Below are 16,114 nucleotides of genomic sequence, written 5' to 3' on the forward strand. Positions count from 1 at the left end.
CACACGTATGACACATCTTTTCAGACTACACCCATGCGTCTACTGAAATAAAATTTTAAAAACTGTACCTAGAGACAGGTACAGTTATGGTCATACAAGTGCTTCAGACAGCACAATGACAATGGCACTTAAATGACTATAACTGTACCGGTCTCCATCTCTAGCTGCGTTTGCGTATCATGTGGTGTACCTTTTGGCTAAAGCATCTAAATGACTAAATTATACAGACACACAATTTCTCTCCGTCTCTGTGTGCACGCCAAGAGACACACAAACACAGATGGACGAGACACGCACAAACGCAAGCACAAACGCACACTCTGGTTTGATTTGTGTGCGTGTGCGCGAGAGAGTGTGTATGTGTGCGTGTGTGTGAGAGAGTGTGTATGTGTGCGTGTGAGAGTGTGTATGTGTGCGCGTACACGCATGCGCGAGTTAAACTGAAATCACATGTGCCGTCTTGTTCTCAGATGCTCCAACAAAGCAGTTTATTCAAACAGGCTGCCGCCCTTCCTGGCCTCTCAGCAACATTCCTTCAAACCAGCAAGACCACAACTGTGTGTGTGTGTGTGTGTGTGTGTGTGTGTGTGTGTGTGTGTTTGTGAGTGTGTGCGTGTGTTTGTGAGTGTGTGTGTGTTTGTATGTGCGTGTGTCTGTGTCTGTGTGCGTGTATATGTGTGTTCATGTGAGTGTGCGCTTGTATCTATGTGCTTGTGTGTGCAGGTGTGTGTGTGTGTGTACAGAGAGCAGGAGAGAGCATTTGAGTGCAAGTGAGCACGACTGGTCAGGCAGTTCAATCTGTACATAATGAGAGGAGAGAAAAAGAGAGAGAGAGGAGAGAAGGAAAACACACCTAAGAGCAGAAAAGCAGCTGAACTAAGAGACAGCCTTCCACTCCGAAATGGGCTGTTACCACAGCAACCACACCAACTCACTCAATTCATACAGCACAAAAAGGTCAGAATAATTAGGCCATTACTTTGTGAAGCTCACGAAGCTGAAGCCCCGTGTTGTGACTGAGTGAGATCAGAGGAACATGCAGAGACAGAAGAGCTGTCAGATGCCAGCTTTCCTTACACACGGCTGAGTAAAAATCTGCTTCAAAACCTAGCCGCAGGCCGCCTGCACCTATAGAGCTTCTCTTCACATCATCACCCGCTCTGTGTGATGCTATACTGCCGTCCCCTACTGCGTGCGCGTGTGTGTGTGTGTGTGTGTGTGTGTGCGTGTGCGTCTGTGTGTGTGTGCATGTGCGTCTGTGTGTGTGTGTGTTTATGTGTGTGTGTGTCTGTGCATGCGTGCTGCAGCTCACCATCACACCAGGAGATCCCCACAGTTCCCCATCACTCATAGTCAGTTACTCACTGTATACATTTTCACTCAGGCCGTGGACACACACTCACACACACAAACACACACGCACACACACAAACACACACGCAGAGCAGCCCGGCTTGCTTCCTCATATTTCACGTTTCCTCAGGGATGATGTTACCAGCAGCTGATAAACGGCGCTAATGGCGGCGCAGAGGAGCCGGTGAACCTTGGCCAGTTTATCCGAGCCCAGGTCACTCTGAGGGGGAGGGACTCCGCCCACCTGTCCTGGGCCAGCTCAGGGCCAAGGCCAGACAAGGCTAGGACCAGCAAAGGCTCCATTCAGCCATGTAACAGAGACCTTCCAGCTGTTCATACACAATAATACACACGTACACCCAAAAGCCTGAATTTATATTAAAAAAAGAGCAGGGGCTGTTAGTGCATTTTGACCATCTGGTGGTGAACGGAAGGTACAGGTTCGAGTCAGCCACTCGGTTGGTCAGTCAGCTTTCAGCTTTGAGCTTTCAAAGACATTCACAGTGCAAACGATGTGCTGGTGACTTCCAATACGTGCAGTCAGTGCTCAGTAAATACTAGCGCTTCAGACTCCACCGCATTAGAAAAAAGAAAGAGAGAACAGAGTGCGTTTCTGCTCATTACAAACCCAGTGCTTCACCCCTACTGTACTGTGTCGATATTAATGAGCGTGTGTCAGAGGCAGTGTGTGTGCGAGCGTGTGTCACAAACGCAATGTGCTGAGGCTAGGTTTTGTAGGAGCCGTATTTGATGTTTGAGTGACAGCCAGTGGAAGCAACAGAATGCACATTTTCCCGCCCCTTTGATGGGTCTGACAGCCCAATGCGCCTAATCCCCTATTTGTGTTCCTCCAATCAAACGGAGAGATCCGCCAGGGAACCAACACAAACATAATGACACCCATTAGCTCCCAGGACACAGAGTCAAACCATAACCCGTCACACCACTCAAGCAGTGTTTACTGACTCTACCTGCCTGGCACCTGTGTCCAGCTTCATCACCATGGAGACCAGCTTCAGCTTCAGCACCAGGATAGTCCCCTGCAGCTATTTATAGTCTCCATGGTAGCAGAAAAGCACCCTACATCCATGAAGCGACAGCATTTAATTCAGCCTTCAGCAGATCTGCATCACAGTGATGTTATCTCATGTGCGTGAGAGAAAGGGAGTGAGACAGACAGACAAAAACAGAAAGAGAGACAGAGAGAGAGAAAGACACACAGGGACAGAGACAGAGATAGAGGGGGGGTCTCATCCCCACATGAACACACACGAACATACATGCACAAAAACAGAAATATGCACATATGCATAAGCATGCACATACACACGGATGTGCAGTCAGACACACGCACATGTACGCGAGTACGCACACGCGCACGCGCTCCTGCAGATGGGGAATGAACCTGCAGGACGCTGGACTCTGCATCGCTCCCCTTGAAGCTTGTTTAACTCAGAGCAGCCCCAGCCGTGCGCTGAATGAGCAGGAGAGGCACGCACGCCCCTGCATGCTTAACAGCCCTGGCGCTCTTCAGTCCCGTACTACAGCCCTGTGTGTGTGTGTGTGTGTGTGTGTGTGTGTGTGTGTGTGAGAGGGTGTGTGTGTGTGTGTGTGTGTGTGTGTATGTTTGTGTATGCCTGTGTGTGTGTGTGTGTGTGTGTGTGAGAGGGTGTGTGTGTGTGTGTGTGTGTGTGTATGTTTGTGTATGCCTGTGTGTGTGTGTGTGTGTGTGTGTGTGTGTGTATGCCTGTGTGTGTGTGTGTGTGTGTGTGAGAGTGTGTGTGTGAGAGGGTGTGTGTGTGTGTATGTGTGTGTGTGGCACAGCTCGCACTGCCAGACTGTCCCCCTTTCTCAAGCAGGGCTTCCACAGCAGAGCTTCACTCACACACTGCAGCAGCATCACGCTGCACATTCGAACCAGTGACCCTCTGATGCCCTGTCATTTGAACCTGTGACCCCCTGACACCCAGCCATTCAAACCCGTGACCCTCGGGCGTCCAGCCATTCAAACCCATGACCCTCTGACAAACAGCCATTCGAACCTGTGACCCTTGGGCGCCCAGCCATTCAAATCTGTGACCCCCCTGGCGCCTAGCCATTCGAACCAGTGACCCCTTAGCTCCCAGACATTCAAACCTGTGACCCGCTGACGAACAGTCATTTGAACCTGTGACCCCCTGACACCAAGCCATTCAAAGCCTTGACACCCTGATCCTCAGCCATTCGAACCAGTGACCCCCTGGCACCCAGTCATAAAAACCCATGACCCTCTGATGCCCAGCCATTCGAACCAGTGATCCTCTGGCACCCAGTCATAAAAACCCATGACCCTCTGATGCCCAGCCATTCGAACCAGTGACCCTCTGGCACCCAGTCATAAAAACCCATGACCCTCTGATGCCCAGCCATTCGAACCAGTGACCCTCTGGCACCAAGTCATAAAAACCCATGACCCTCTGATGCCCAGCCATTCGAACCAGTGACCCTCGAACCCAGAACCCTCTAAGCTGCCCATGTTTAAGAACATGAGAATGGGCGGCGCCTGCGCTTCACAGGGACAGGCAGAGTAATCAAGCGGGGGTGTGTCACTCCTTCCTGACTGACAGCTGGAGTAATTCCACTCGCGTCTCACTTCCTGCTGCTTATGAATGTTGACCGTAACGTCTCAGTCACGGCCGCCATCGCCTCCGCAGTCAGCAGAGCTGTCACGCCGGATCTCCGGCGACTGGCACGGCTGTCGACTGCACGCGGGCTGCCGCATCTGCTTGGCACCGTCAGGCTGGCACCCGAGACGGGCCCCGAGTGACAGGACTGTACGTCTTACCGCCCTGCCAACCGCGCCGACAACATCAGCGCTGAATTATCGACGCTGGCTATAGGCTTACCGGACCAGCCCAAAAAAGAAGGTGACTTTCAAAGACAACATCACATCCTAAAGATCCTCAAGCACATTCTACACAGCAGCTGCTCTGTTCTGGGTGAGTGGGTGCTTTTCAACTCCAGCAGCCAGACTCCACCCCTTAACCCCCCCCCCATCCCCCACCGTATGTGGTTCCATGAAGTGATTACCTTGTCTGCACAATCTATCGATTTTCTGCTCTGATTTAAGTTAATTAAACCTGACTGGGGTCTCACTGCGTCTGAGTGTCCATACGCTTTTCTATTTTTAAAAATGTCTAAATTGTTAAATTGGATTAAAAGTGCACGGGACAGAATGTACTCCCTGTACAGAACTGCACACCGGTTCTCCTGGGCCAGAAGGGGGCCAACGGGAAGCCGACGAGGGCCCCGACGGGGGGCCACCTGTGGGCCAATGGGCAGTAGCTGGTGGGTAACCGTGGGAAACCGACTGGAGCCCCCCATTTTAACACCAGCACGCCCCCGCTGCGCGACGGACACCCGAGCGCGTGGGACAGGCCTGTCTCTCTCTGCCGCGCGTTCGGACAGGTCGTTTAATTCTGTCCGAACGCGCGGCAGAGAGAGACAGGCCTGTTTGCTGCAGGCAATCGAGGGGGACCGAGGGGCTGGGCTGGCCAGTGAGAGGGGGGCACGGGGCTGGGTTTCGTTTGTGGACACAGGGCTCCTCCGGGGCGAATCGGCCGCTTGCCTGGAGCCAGTGAGCCGGCGACTAATTGCAGCGCAAACACCGAACGCATCCTAATTACAAACCAAACACAGACTGCCCTCTAAATATAGACCAAGCGCCCGACTCTTATCAGAAGCACCAAACGCCGGCGATCCCCATCAATAACTTCACAAGCGACAGCGCGCATCTCCACCCAAACACACCACGGGCAGGGAGCACGCGACTTCCTTAAAACCGCCCCCAGTTACGCAGCGGGGGGGGGGGCACCGCCCTGCTGGCTGGCTGGGGTACCATCCTTAAATAGGAGTTTTCACACTTCGAGCCCATGAGCCATTTCCTGGGTGCAAACACTCGCTGCACGCCAGCTGTTATTAACATGTACCCAAATGTACGATTTCAACATCTGTGAAAACAACTACTGAATGTACTGCAATGTGCTGTGTTTTATTTGACTGGAGTGAAAATCCATGCAAAAAATATCTGACACAGAAAGCTATAGAAAAAGAAAAAAACATTTAGTTATCTCGGCCTACAGTTTTCAAAACCCGCTCGCTGTCTCGGTGTTTGGTGACACTGCAATGAGAACCGAGCATCTTGCACGGCACAAAAACACTGGAGAGAACCAAGGACTCCTGGAGTAAGATACACCTATACATCTACACCTCTCTCAATATCACTCAGCTCTCAGGCACGCTCCGGGCTGCTGCAGCCAGTCTGGCCCTCGTTCAGAAAGGCACTGCTCTCCAGACTCACGCATCACACGCGTCTTTTTCTCTTCCCTTCCGGTAGAAAGGCCTGAGATCCCGTGACTCTGTGACTGAACGGGCCGTCTGCAGACGGACGGCGATGACGGATTGGTCCTGACGCGCCGCGTTCGGCTGACTTGTTCTGTCTTCCTCAGGGCCGCGGTGAGCGAGAGACCGCCGGACGGGCGTGTATAACGGCGCGGAGTGCCGGGGGGCTGTCCGACCCGTTTATATACGGTGCGGCAGCCGCGGCGGACCGGGGGGGAGGGAACGCCGAGGGAGGGGCCAGCGGGCTGCGGCTGCGGCTGCCACCGCCCACGCTCAGGTTGACCCGCCATCTGAGCGCACAGGAGCCGCAAACTCAAACGGCCACAGAAACGCCGCCCCGAGCGTCCGGCGACTTCCAGAAAGGCCACCCTCAAGAGTGGGCCTGTGACTGCTTGGGCCGCACTTCTGTCCGGGCTGACTCAAACGGCCACAGAAACGCCACACCCGCGTGTTTCCTGCGCGTCCGATGACTCCCGAAAACGCCACCCTGAAGAGCGGGCCTGTGCTCGGCTGGGTGGAAGAGCTGAAGGATGGGAGTATTCCTCACCGGCCTGTCCTTCCGCGCGAGTTAGCGGAGCCGTCTGCCGCTGACCCCGCGCGCTGACCCTGTCATTAGCGCGCTCGTGATCGATCACTCCGGGGAAGTAATGTCCTGAAGCGATTCCCGCGAGCAGGCAAATGATCTTTACATCATCGCTGCGCGTAGACAGCGGGACACAGATCATTACATCACCGGGTCTGGGGTTTAGTCTGGAGCTTTAAAACCTTGATAAGGACATTCCCAGATGGACTGCGGTCTCTAGATGCTCCCTCATTTATTTAGCCGTCTTGTCTGACCCACAGAGTTAGTCCTTTTCCAGGTCCCCCACCGGACAACACGCGTCTATCCCACAATGACTCAGTGCCCCACCCAGAGCATCTCCCAGCTGTAACACACGGCTCTATGGTTTGTTAGTATATCTTAACCCTGCTCACATATCTTCCTTTTCAGTGGGAGTGTTTGTTTTTCTGCTTACTGGTGCTGGATTGGCTAAACCATTTATGGATTTTCAGAGGCTCTTCAAATGATGAACTACCCAAAATCGAATCTGTCAGATTTCATTTACTGTTTTCAATGAATTAAACCTGAGAAATGAAGATCAATAACACAGGACAAACATGAAAAGTGGGACACGTACAATGGGAATGCATGTGTGTGCGTGTGTGTGTGTGTGTGTTTGTGTGTGTGTGTGTGTGTGCGCAGAGGGGGAAGATGCAATGTGGGGGCGTTAAAAAGGAGAATGAGACACACAACTCTGCTAGCATGTTTTTCAAGGACCCAGTCTATGCACGCACGCACACACACGCACACAGATTTTTTTTTCAATAATAAGAAGCTGGCCTCGCAGGGATTCATTGTAAAGGTTATTCACAGAGATAGCAGATAGGAAATTTTGCATCTGCTTCCTCTGACATCACTTCCTGTTTAGCTCAGCACACTCTGTTTGCAGTCAGTAATGTCAGGGCTCCATGTTCCTTAAACTCCTACGAGGGCTGCAGGTCAGTGTCACCTTAAAATGAGTCCCAGTCTCTCGCCCCGCTCCGCCTCCTTCACCACCCAGGAGCCCGCTTCCTGTCCAACAGCCGCCCGCCGCAAGAGGCCAAACCAAACAGAGCAGGTGGCAGGAGGAGAGGGAGGGAGAGAGGGAGAGAGAGAGTGAGGGAGCGATGGAGAGAGAGAGAGAGAGAGAGGGAGCAATGGAAAGAGAGCGAGAGGGAGTGTGAGAGAGAGAGAGAGAGAGAGAGGGAGGGAGAGAGAGAGAGAGAGAGGGAGCAATGGAAAGAGAGAGAGAGAGGGAGCAATGGAGAGAGAGAGGGAGTGTGAGAGAGAGAGAAAGAGAGAGAGAGAGAGAGAGTGAAAGGAAGGACAGGTCACAGTATGGAGCCTGAAGGAATGACACTGTGAGGAAAAGTGGAGCCCCGTCCCAGACCAGACCTTGAGGCGACGGCCCGAAGGTCGCAAGCGTCTGGCACACAGACAGACACACAGACAGACAGACAAACAGACAGACGGACAGACGGACTCACAGACACACAGACACACAGACAGACGGACTCACAGACACAGACACAGACACAGACACAGACAAACAGACACACAGACACACAGACAGACGGACGGACACACAGACACACACACAGACGGACAGACTCACAGACGTCTGGGGGAAAAAGTGCCCCTCCCTCACCTCCAGAGATCATTTTTCAGCAACTATCATGCAAATGCAGTGCAGAGGCGCACGCACCAGGGCCAGGGATGATTTTAAAGTCAAATGGTCTGAATGGCGGAGTCGGCGGCGTTCCAGATCGGCAGCCTGCCGGCGGCCCTGCACCGAGAGCGACTGCGGAGGGCGAACAAACGCCGCCGCCGCCGCCATTTTCCCACCGCCCCGCCCGCACGCCGCTCGAACCCCACAGACCCTTTCAATTACACATACCGTCGCCCGGGGGCACCGCACGGCCCCACCCGCCATCTGCGTGTGCCGTCGCCGTGGACACGCCCGCTAATCACCAGCCTGTTCGCCATCACCTTACTGTACGCTGTATTACATCACGCCGAACCCGTCACGGTCCAGCGCCGAGACCAGCGCCTCACTGTAGAGCCACTGACGTGGGGTTAGGAAGATCAAATAAGGGGGGGGGGGGGGGGGGGGGGTTCGTGAGTAAATAATTAAGAAGCTCAAATTTTTCCGCCGCTTATCAAGTTGAAATAAACAAGCAGTCATTACGACGCTTCGTTTAGGGACGGGGGGGATGGGGGGGGGGGCAGGGGAGACGGGGGGGATGGGGGGCAGGGGAGACGGGGGGGGGGGGGGGGGGGGGCAGGGGGATTTCAAAGACGGTCTGATGACAGCCGAATCTCCCCTGTGGCAAGCGCTCAGATCGTCATTAACTGTGACTAAAGCACTTTTTTTTTGCACTGGACTGCTATCTCCAAAGCACATCTGTTAACGAGGAGGTCTACCAGAGCATAATTATAGTTTTGTTACAAAAAAATATTAAAACACAGCGCTCTGATTTTCTACTTCAGTGGGCTACTGTTTTTATTATGGCAGGAACTGCATTAACTGCTCTCCTCAAAGCTCCTTAGCTTGAAACGATAGGTATACTGTGGGTCTCCGGTAATCACATGGTTGTAGAATTCATTGGCGGTTTATTTCTACGGAGTCGTGCCGTTTCTGCTGTCGTTTCTAATAAGCACACACAGAATGCGTCTGCTTAGCGCAGCTCTGGCCAATGGCAGGAGGAGCATACATGGGAACATACAGGCGAAATGCATCAGCTTGTTAAATTCACCCGCTGCAGTAAACACTGACAGCCAAAAGCATGAGCATTTTAATGAAATCTCATATTACTATAAGGAAATGCCTTCTGGAGGGAAATGGAACAAAACAAAAAAAACATAATTACAGAGGACCCTGGTTAAGAGTAAAACCCCATGCAAACCGGACACCCAAATTACTGATGCACCATGATAATAATTACATTACAGAACGTCCTCAAGGAATACTAGCCCAATCCCAATTGTACTTAAGGCAACCCCATATATATGCACTGCCCCCCCCCCACCCCCCCCAAATAAATGAGGGAGGGCAGGCCTGGGAAAACGAATGGGCTGACATCAGCACTGAGCTGAGACCACCAACCCCCCCCCCCGGTCCGGCCCGTCCCCCCTCCTCCCGGCTCTCCCCCCTCCCACCCACAGCCTTCAGCTCTCATCATCGTCAAATGAAAAAAAAAAAAAAAAAGGCAGATCACACCCTCGGGACGGAGCCTCTGCCGTTACCCTCGGAACGCTCCTCGCCAATCGCCCCCCCCCCCCCCCCCCGACCGTCTGCCCCGCAAATAAACTCATCTGTCTTTATTACACGCGACAAACGCGGCGGCCACTCCTCCGCCACCTCCTCAGCGCGTCCCCGCCGGTCACGTGGAGAAAAGAGCAGCGTGGATGAGCCGTGGATGCCTGATAGCGCGCAGCACAGCGCGTCACACACTCATCGGCTGCGTGTTATTTACGAGCGTGCGCCGTGCTCCGGATGCCCAGCCCATACAGCTACGCCAAGCAAGACAACACTAATAAAATCTGTGGGCCTCGGACTAATTGTCTCACGCTTCAATCTTATACACTGCTGGATGCACTGCCGGACTAAGACACTCAACAAGATCGTGTCTACCTCTCATAGTAAAGTGAGCAGACAGCCAGCCCACCTTTATGTATTTTTTTCTCTTTATTGAGATGGGGGAAACGGAGAGGGTTACAGATTGAGATGGGATCACAATTCAGAAGGTACAACTGAGGGGAATTGAACCCCTGGCAACACTGGGGGGGGGGGGGGGGGGAAGAGTCCTCCACCCTACACACCACACCACAAGGTCTCCTAAGAACTAGAGGTTTCCTCCACTGATCATCTTTCTAAAGGTTGGCTTCACACGGTCTGTCACTCAGCCAGTGACTTACTCATATAAAACACTCATTCTGACCGTCTATCAAAGGCAATCCAATCACAAACACAGACAGGTACTGGCTGGCTTATCACACTGCAATATTTCAATACGCTTGTGGATTCAAGACATTTTAGCAGTGTTTTATAAAATCGCTGCGGCATCCACCGCCACTTACAGAAAGCCCCCAGAGCAGGTGCAGTCATCCACGTCTTATTATTCAATCCACTGAGCTTGGGAGTGACTGTGCTGGGTACTGTGCACTGACTGCGCTGGATATTGTGCAGTGACTGTGCAGAGACTGTGCTGGGTGCTCTGCTGGGTACTGTGCAGTGATTGTGCTGGGTTCTGTACTGGGTACTGAGCAGTGACTGTGCTGGGTGCCCTGCTGGGTACTTTGCAGTGACTGTGCTGGGTGCTCCGCTGGGTACTTTGCAGTGACTGTGCTGGGTGCTGTGCTGTTGACCCAGGCAGTTGAAACACTCCACCCCTGGGTATCACCAAGGCCCATTACGCCCACAGTGCCAGGGTCAGGAACTGACCCACAGTGAAGGGTGCATCAGTGCAGCACAAACCACTAACACACACCTCAGCTGAACACACCGCTCGGGTCCCTGCTCAGATACAGGCTCAGACATCACAGTGCACTCTCAATCATTCACACAGGAGAAAATCACTGATCACGTCCCAAAAAGAGCACAAGCAGAGCCCAATAATGGGCAAAACTATGCGGACGATCCTTAACCGAGTCATGAAACACTTCACAAATACAAATGCTGAACACAACGGCAGCAAGGGGAACCAGCAAGACGTTCAACACCAAACCGGTGCATAGAATAGCCACAGTCACACAAATAGTCACATAGCACAAACGGTAATCGATGTTGTTCATAACAATACTACAAATACCATTCACATTATTACTGAAATTATTTATCATTTCTAAATCTACAGTTTTCCATATTACAAATTCAAAATATCGATCCCGTGGCATTCAATTCCCACATTTCCCGAATCCATGTCCGCTAAGCCCCGCCTTTGAGGGCTGCGGTTTCCCAGTCAGGTGGGCAGAGTGCATGTGACTGTACCCCTTACATGACTGGGACTTTCTCTAGCTCTGCTGCTGCTTGCTCACCATGTGAAAAGCACAGTCATAACTTTCCCTGGCTGAAAGCATCTGCCAGGTAACTAAACTGTAAAAGGTAAGTTGGACACACACACTTGGGCTTCAGACCTGGTGAGGATTCTGTAAGATCATGTGTGACTTCCGCTGAGCGTTACAATCACTCAAGAGCGGCTCGAACGAAAACCACACTAAACAGCAATCAATCACCAAAATGCGTTTGTATTTGTTGCAGAGCGTTTCCAGAAATGCACCGTCACAAACCACCGGACAGAGTTTATTTAACCTTTACTTAACCAGGTTGTACGACCGAAACAAAGCCATTTAGAAAAGATCGTTACAAACATCAATCACTGGGAGGCCGAGCTTCTAACTCCAGAGCTGCAGGTTCAGTTCCTGGGTGGAGCACTGCCATTTTACCCTTGAGCAACGTACTTAACCTGAATTTCTAAGGAAATATTCTGCAGTATAAAAGAATTGTATGTACAACAGACATAGCAAAGATAAGTGCTATAGTTAAAATTTAATGTACTAAAACAAAAGACTGACATATGCCACTTTTTTTAAAGCATCTAAAATTTAAACAGGTAAACTATTGAGAATACAGTCTCTTTTACAGCAAAGACGTGGACGGGTTTCTCTAAGCTAATTACAATGTCAGGTGGCAATATACATTTTACATTTACATTTTAGGCATTCAGCTGACGCTCTCATAAAGAGCGACTCAGAATGATGAGTTACTCAGTCAAATGAATTGCGTCAAATTGACATTCTAAAGATTCCATGAGATTTGTGAGTACCCTAAACAATTGCCCTTAACGCTATCAAAATATTAATAGGGGTCAGGACACATGCATGAAACAATCAAGACAGCAGACTTCAAGATGAAACAAGGTAGTCAATCATCCAGGCACCTCCCAGAAAACTGACAGTGATTTATCCAGACGATCCAGATTACTGCAGCCCCTGGCTCAATTAAGATGACCAGGGTTAATTAAGTTATTGAAATCCTAATTGGATAAAAAGGGTGGGAGTGAACCCCACTTTGGCCCCCATGCACTGCACTGGTGGGGGGGGGGAGGGTGCATGTGGAAGGAAGATTGCAGAAGGGGGGTAAAGAAGGCTCGGTGCAGTGGAGAAGCCAGATGCTTGCAGATGGCAAAACCGAATTTATGTTGATCACGCATCGCGGTTCTTCTTCTTCTCTGGTTTTTAACATGTTCAGTTTATCAGCTTAGCGGATTGTGTTAATACAGTGAGCCCACACTCTCCCCCACTTATCAGCGCTGGAACCTTTTATTAGACAGCTGGGTCAATACCCAACCCACTGCACTTAAGTACCCTTCTCAAGGGTAAAAACATCATATCCACACTCGAACTCTGACCCTACAGCCTGCCGAATGTTACTGTGGACCACAATGTTGGCCAGTCCTGAACACTGCCCCCCCCCCCCAACAGGGTCATAACCCCACACAGTTCAAGTGAAGGAGCACCCAACAGAGCCCCCCCCCCCCCCCCCCCCCCCCCCACACACACAACACTAACACTCTCGCTGGATAGAGCAGCAAAAAAGCACTTTTATACCCCCAAAAGACTGCATTTTAACTGACTCCACAGGCCTTGTTCCTGCAAACTGTGCTGTCCATAACAAGACTGGAATTACCCTGTCACTCCTAAAAATGTCCATTTCCCTTATCTGTGCTCTTAGTGTCTGAAGGCTCTATTCTCCAGAGCATTACATTGTTTCTAGGAATTTGGCTTGATTGCCTTTCAAGGGTTCAAAGTGTTTGTTTTCCAGTTGTTTCCCCCTTCATTTGCTCAAACAGGTTTTTTTCCCTGGAAAATGTCCACTGTGAAACACCGTGTGACAACATATTTGTAAAAGGCAAAACACAATGCCAGGTTATTGACTGACTGACACCCTGGCCATGGCTAATAACCATCTAAGAGGCTCGGCAGACTGTGCATGGAGCCACTTTGCATTTAGATTCACATTTATTTTTTATCAAGGGCTTTTATCCAGGGTGACTTACAGAGTGTTTACAATACGGTCAGATAAACAGTAGGGTTGATTTCCACATTGCCTTCAGCACAACCGGAACAAAGCACTGCAAGGAAAAACAGTGCCATGCTGAAGGTGTCTTCTCCCACTCAACCTGGGTCTTCGCTATACTGATTTAACAACAGAGTTACACAAAAAGTTGCTGTAAAATTTGAGTGCACAGAAGAGAGATATGTATAGTACTCTTTCTTACTGTGGAATAGATTTTTGTTTTGTTTCGGGGGGGGGGGGGGGGGGTGTCTGTGCATAGTCACGAAAGACTGGTAGGAAAGGTTGCAGATATTAAAGTTGGCGCCTGCACCAAAAGAAATATGCACATGCATTCCCTACAAGAAACGTCTGGATCTGCCCTCTTGGCTCACCAATCACCCAACCCTCCGGCCAGTCTGACAGGTACGGGTGGTTCTCCCTGCTACCAGAATGACGAAACAAGTATTGGCCTTTCCCCGCCTGGTGCCTTGCTTCACACTGGAGGGAGAATTTCAATTACATCAAGTACACTCCCGACTGGCCCCTGTAGCGCGCGAACGCGCTGCAATCATTTTCCTTCCCCATTCCTTCCCCTCGCCCGCTTCTATTTTTTCTGGGCGACTGGCAGATATTGAAGGGTCTCAGTGTTACGGTGGCGGCCCGGGTCGCCCAGCAAGGTTGAGGATGTAATTATTTCTCCGTTGAGAGGTATCGACACAGCCACGCAAAAGTAATTACCATTCCGCGAGTGTTCGAGCCGGCAGGCAGCAAAGCGCACCCGCGGAGTTCCTCCTAGGCCCTGGCATGGTACGGGAAATCCTGGAGCTCCCCGTTTAAACGGGAGACACTTTCGGAAAGGGAGGGGCCAGGGGGAGGAGAGCGGGTAAAACGTCTGACATAATCATAAATGTGGAACAGAAGCGTTTCCTGCACTGCCTGGATGTTCCTGGCTGTAGTACCCAACACGCGGAATTGGAGGCGTGCGGCTCCCTCGTTGCAGCGAGCTACTGTACACACACGCCGTGGAGTTAGCTCTTGCCGCACTGACACACACACACACTGCAGAGGCAGAGCGCCGCTCGACAATACGCTTTGGGTGGGGGGCACTCAAGACTTTTTTCGGTTATGAAGTAGAGTGGGGGTCGGCACGCGACGGGGCGAATGCCAAGTAGTATCGGCATCGTTTTCTCTGCAGCGGGGCAAGCTAGCTAATTACACATAAGCAGTAGTATTCTTCCTCTCCGTTCTGAGCTACTAGATTCGAAGAAGTCTTTGACAATTCATATTAGCTGGATATCGCGTTAGCTACTGCAACATGCTCTAAACATGAAACTTGGTACTGTTGCATTCAAGGTGAATCTGTGACTAGATCTTAAACACATTCTTTAACGTCACCACGGCAGTATTAAATAACCTTACAAGAGTAACTTACGAACTGAAACTAAAAACTGTAAAAGCCAGCTAGCTAAACGAACACCACACATTGAACTATAGCCATAACTATCGATGCGGTGGTGCTCTCGACAGAAAGCGTTCCTTAAATCTGCACCGACTGTACCCTGCCAGTCTGTACGACGGGGTGCGAGTGCGCGCCTGCGGACGTGGTGGTGACTGTACAGCACAGGAAAAAGCTATATCTTTAGCTACTAATGTCCGCTAGCTACAATATATAACTAAGTTCATAGTCACTCGTCGTAATGGCAGCGCACCCTGTATCACACCATCAAAACACGCAAAATAAGACAAGGAAGCCAGCAGGCTTAGCTTTCCCGGATACCCTTATGCGGTAGCAACTCACCGCCCCCTCCTTCGCCCCCCCTCCACCCTCTGTACTTCTCCTGGAACACCAGTTCTTATTAACATTAGCGCTGGCTACTCACCGGTCTTATGTGTTGGTGGTGTCGATGTGAAGAGACAGCCAGTGCGGGGAAACTGGCTGCCACCGCTCCGTTGCTCCGGGACAGGAATACCAACCTGCACACTTTCGCAGCCATCTCTGAAGTGAATCCTGCCCGAGAAGGCGAGTGCTGCGGGCGAACCAAGTGAGAGCGAGCGGTAAAGGGAGGGGAGGAGGCGGGTTGTTGGGCTGGGCTATCGTTTCGTCCACAAGCGCACTTCCGGCCAATAGTTTCGGGACACAGACAAGGCTGCACCACTTCTCAACGCTCAACCAATAATTTTATTTTTTTTAAAAGGGCAAATATAAATATTCGCGGCGCAACTTTAAACTTTTACAGCTCAACGTGTCGATATGGTTTGTTTTGAAATCTACAATTACTCAGCGATCTACCACAATCTTCCACATTCTTTTTCAACGAAAATTCGAAAGTAATGCTCTTGATTGGAACCGTGGTTACTTTGGTGGGCGTTACTCTGTACTTGTCATCCAATCAGAATGATAGCGATAGCCTGTGTGGTTCGACTAATACAGTAACGAGCATGCCAATTATCGAGGATTCATCCAATCAGATCTGCCAGGGCAGACTACGCAAGCTACAGTGACTCGATGATCCAGGATAAGTTAAAAGTACAAGTCGGTGTAGTTGGCCACACCTGGAAATGAGCTGTTTCACCTGCTGTGGAAGTAGTCGATGTAAGCAAAAAGAGTTTGATGAAAAAGTTTTGGTTTTATATTTTAAGAATTGTATACATGTCTTGAATTACTTAAACACTCATTCACAAAAAAAAAAAAAAAAAAACAGTTGATGTTGACATCAGAAACTCCTTCAGTGAAATCTGCTAAT

The 16,114-nt window shown here is 50.8% G+C and overlaps 1 protein-coding gene across 1 annotated transcript in view; it reads right to left on the minus strand.

Annotated features, from left to right (window-relative positions):
• Positions 1 to 15,687, minus strand: part of mcu (mitochondrial calcium uniporter) — a 69,916-nt gene extending 54,229 nt beyond the window's left edge. Inside the window, exon 1 of the mRNA XM_035400575.1 lies at positions 15,251 to 15,687. Coding sequence (XP_035256466.1) covers positions 15,251 to 15,364 — 114 coding nt within the window. The 5' untranslated portion in view covers positions 15,365 to 15,687. The remainder of the gene's footprint in view (positions 1 to 15,250) is intronic.
• Positions 15,688 to 16,114: the final 427 nt, after the last annotated feature.

The sequence above is a fragment of the Anguilla anguilla genome, chromosome 18 (genome assembly GCF_013347855.1).
Source record: "Anguilla anguilla isolate fAngAng1 chromosome 18, fAngAng1.pri, whole genome shotgun sequence".
NCBI classification, from domain to species: domain Eukaryota; kingdom Metazoa; phylum Chordata; class Actinopteri; order Anguilliformes; family Anguillidae; genus Anguilla; species Anguilla anguilla.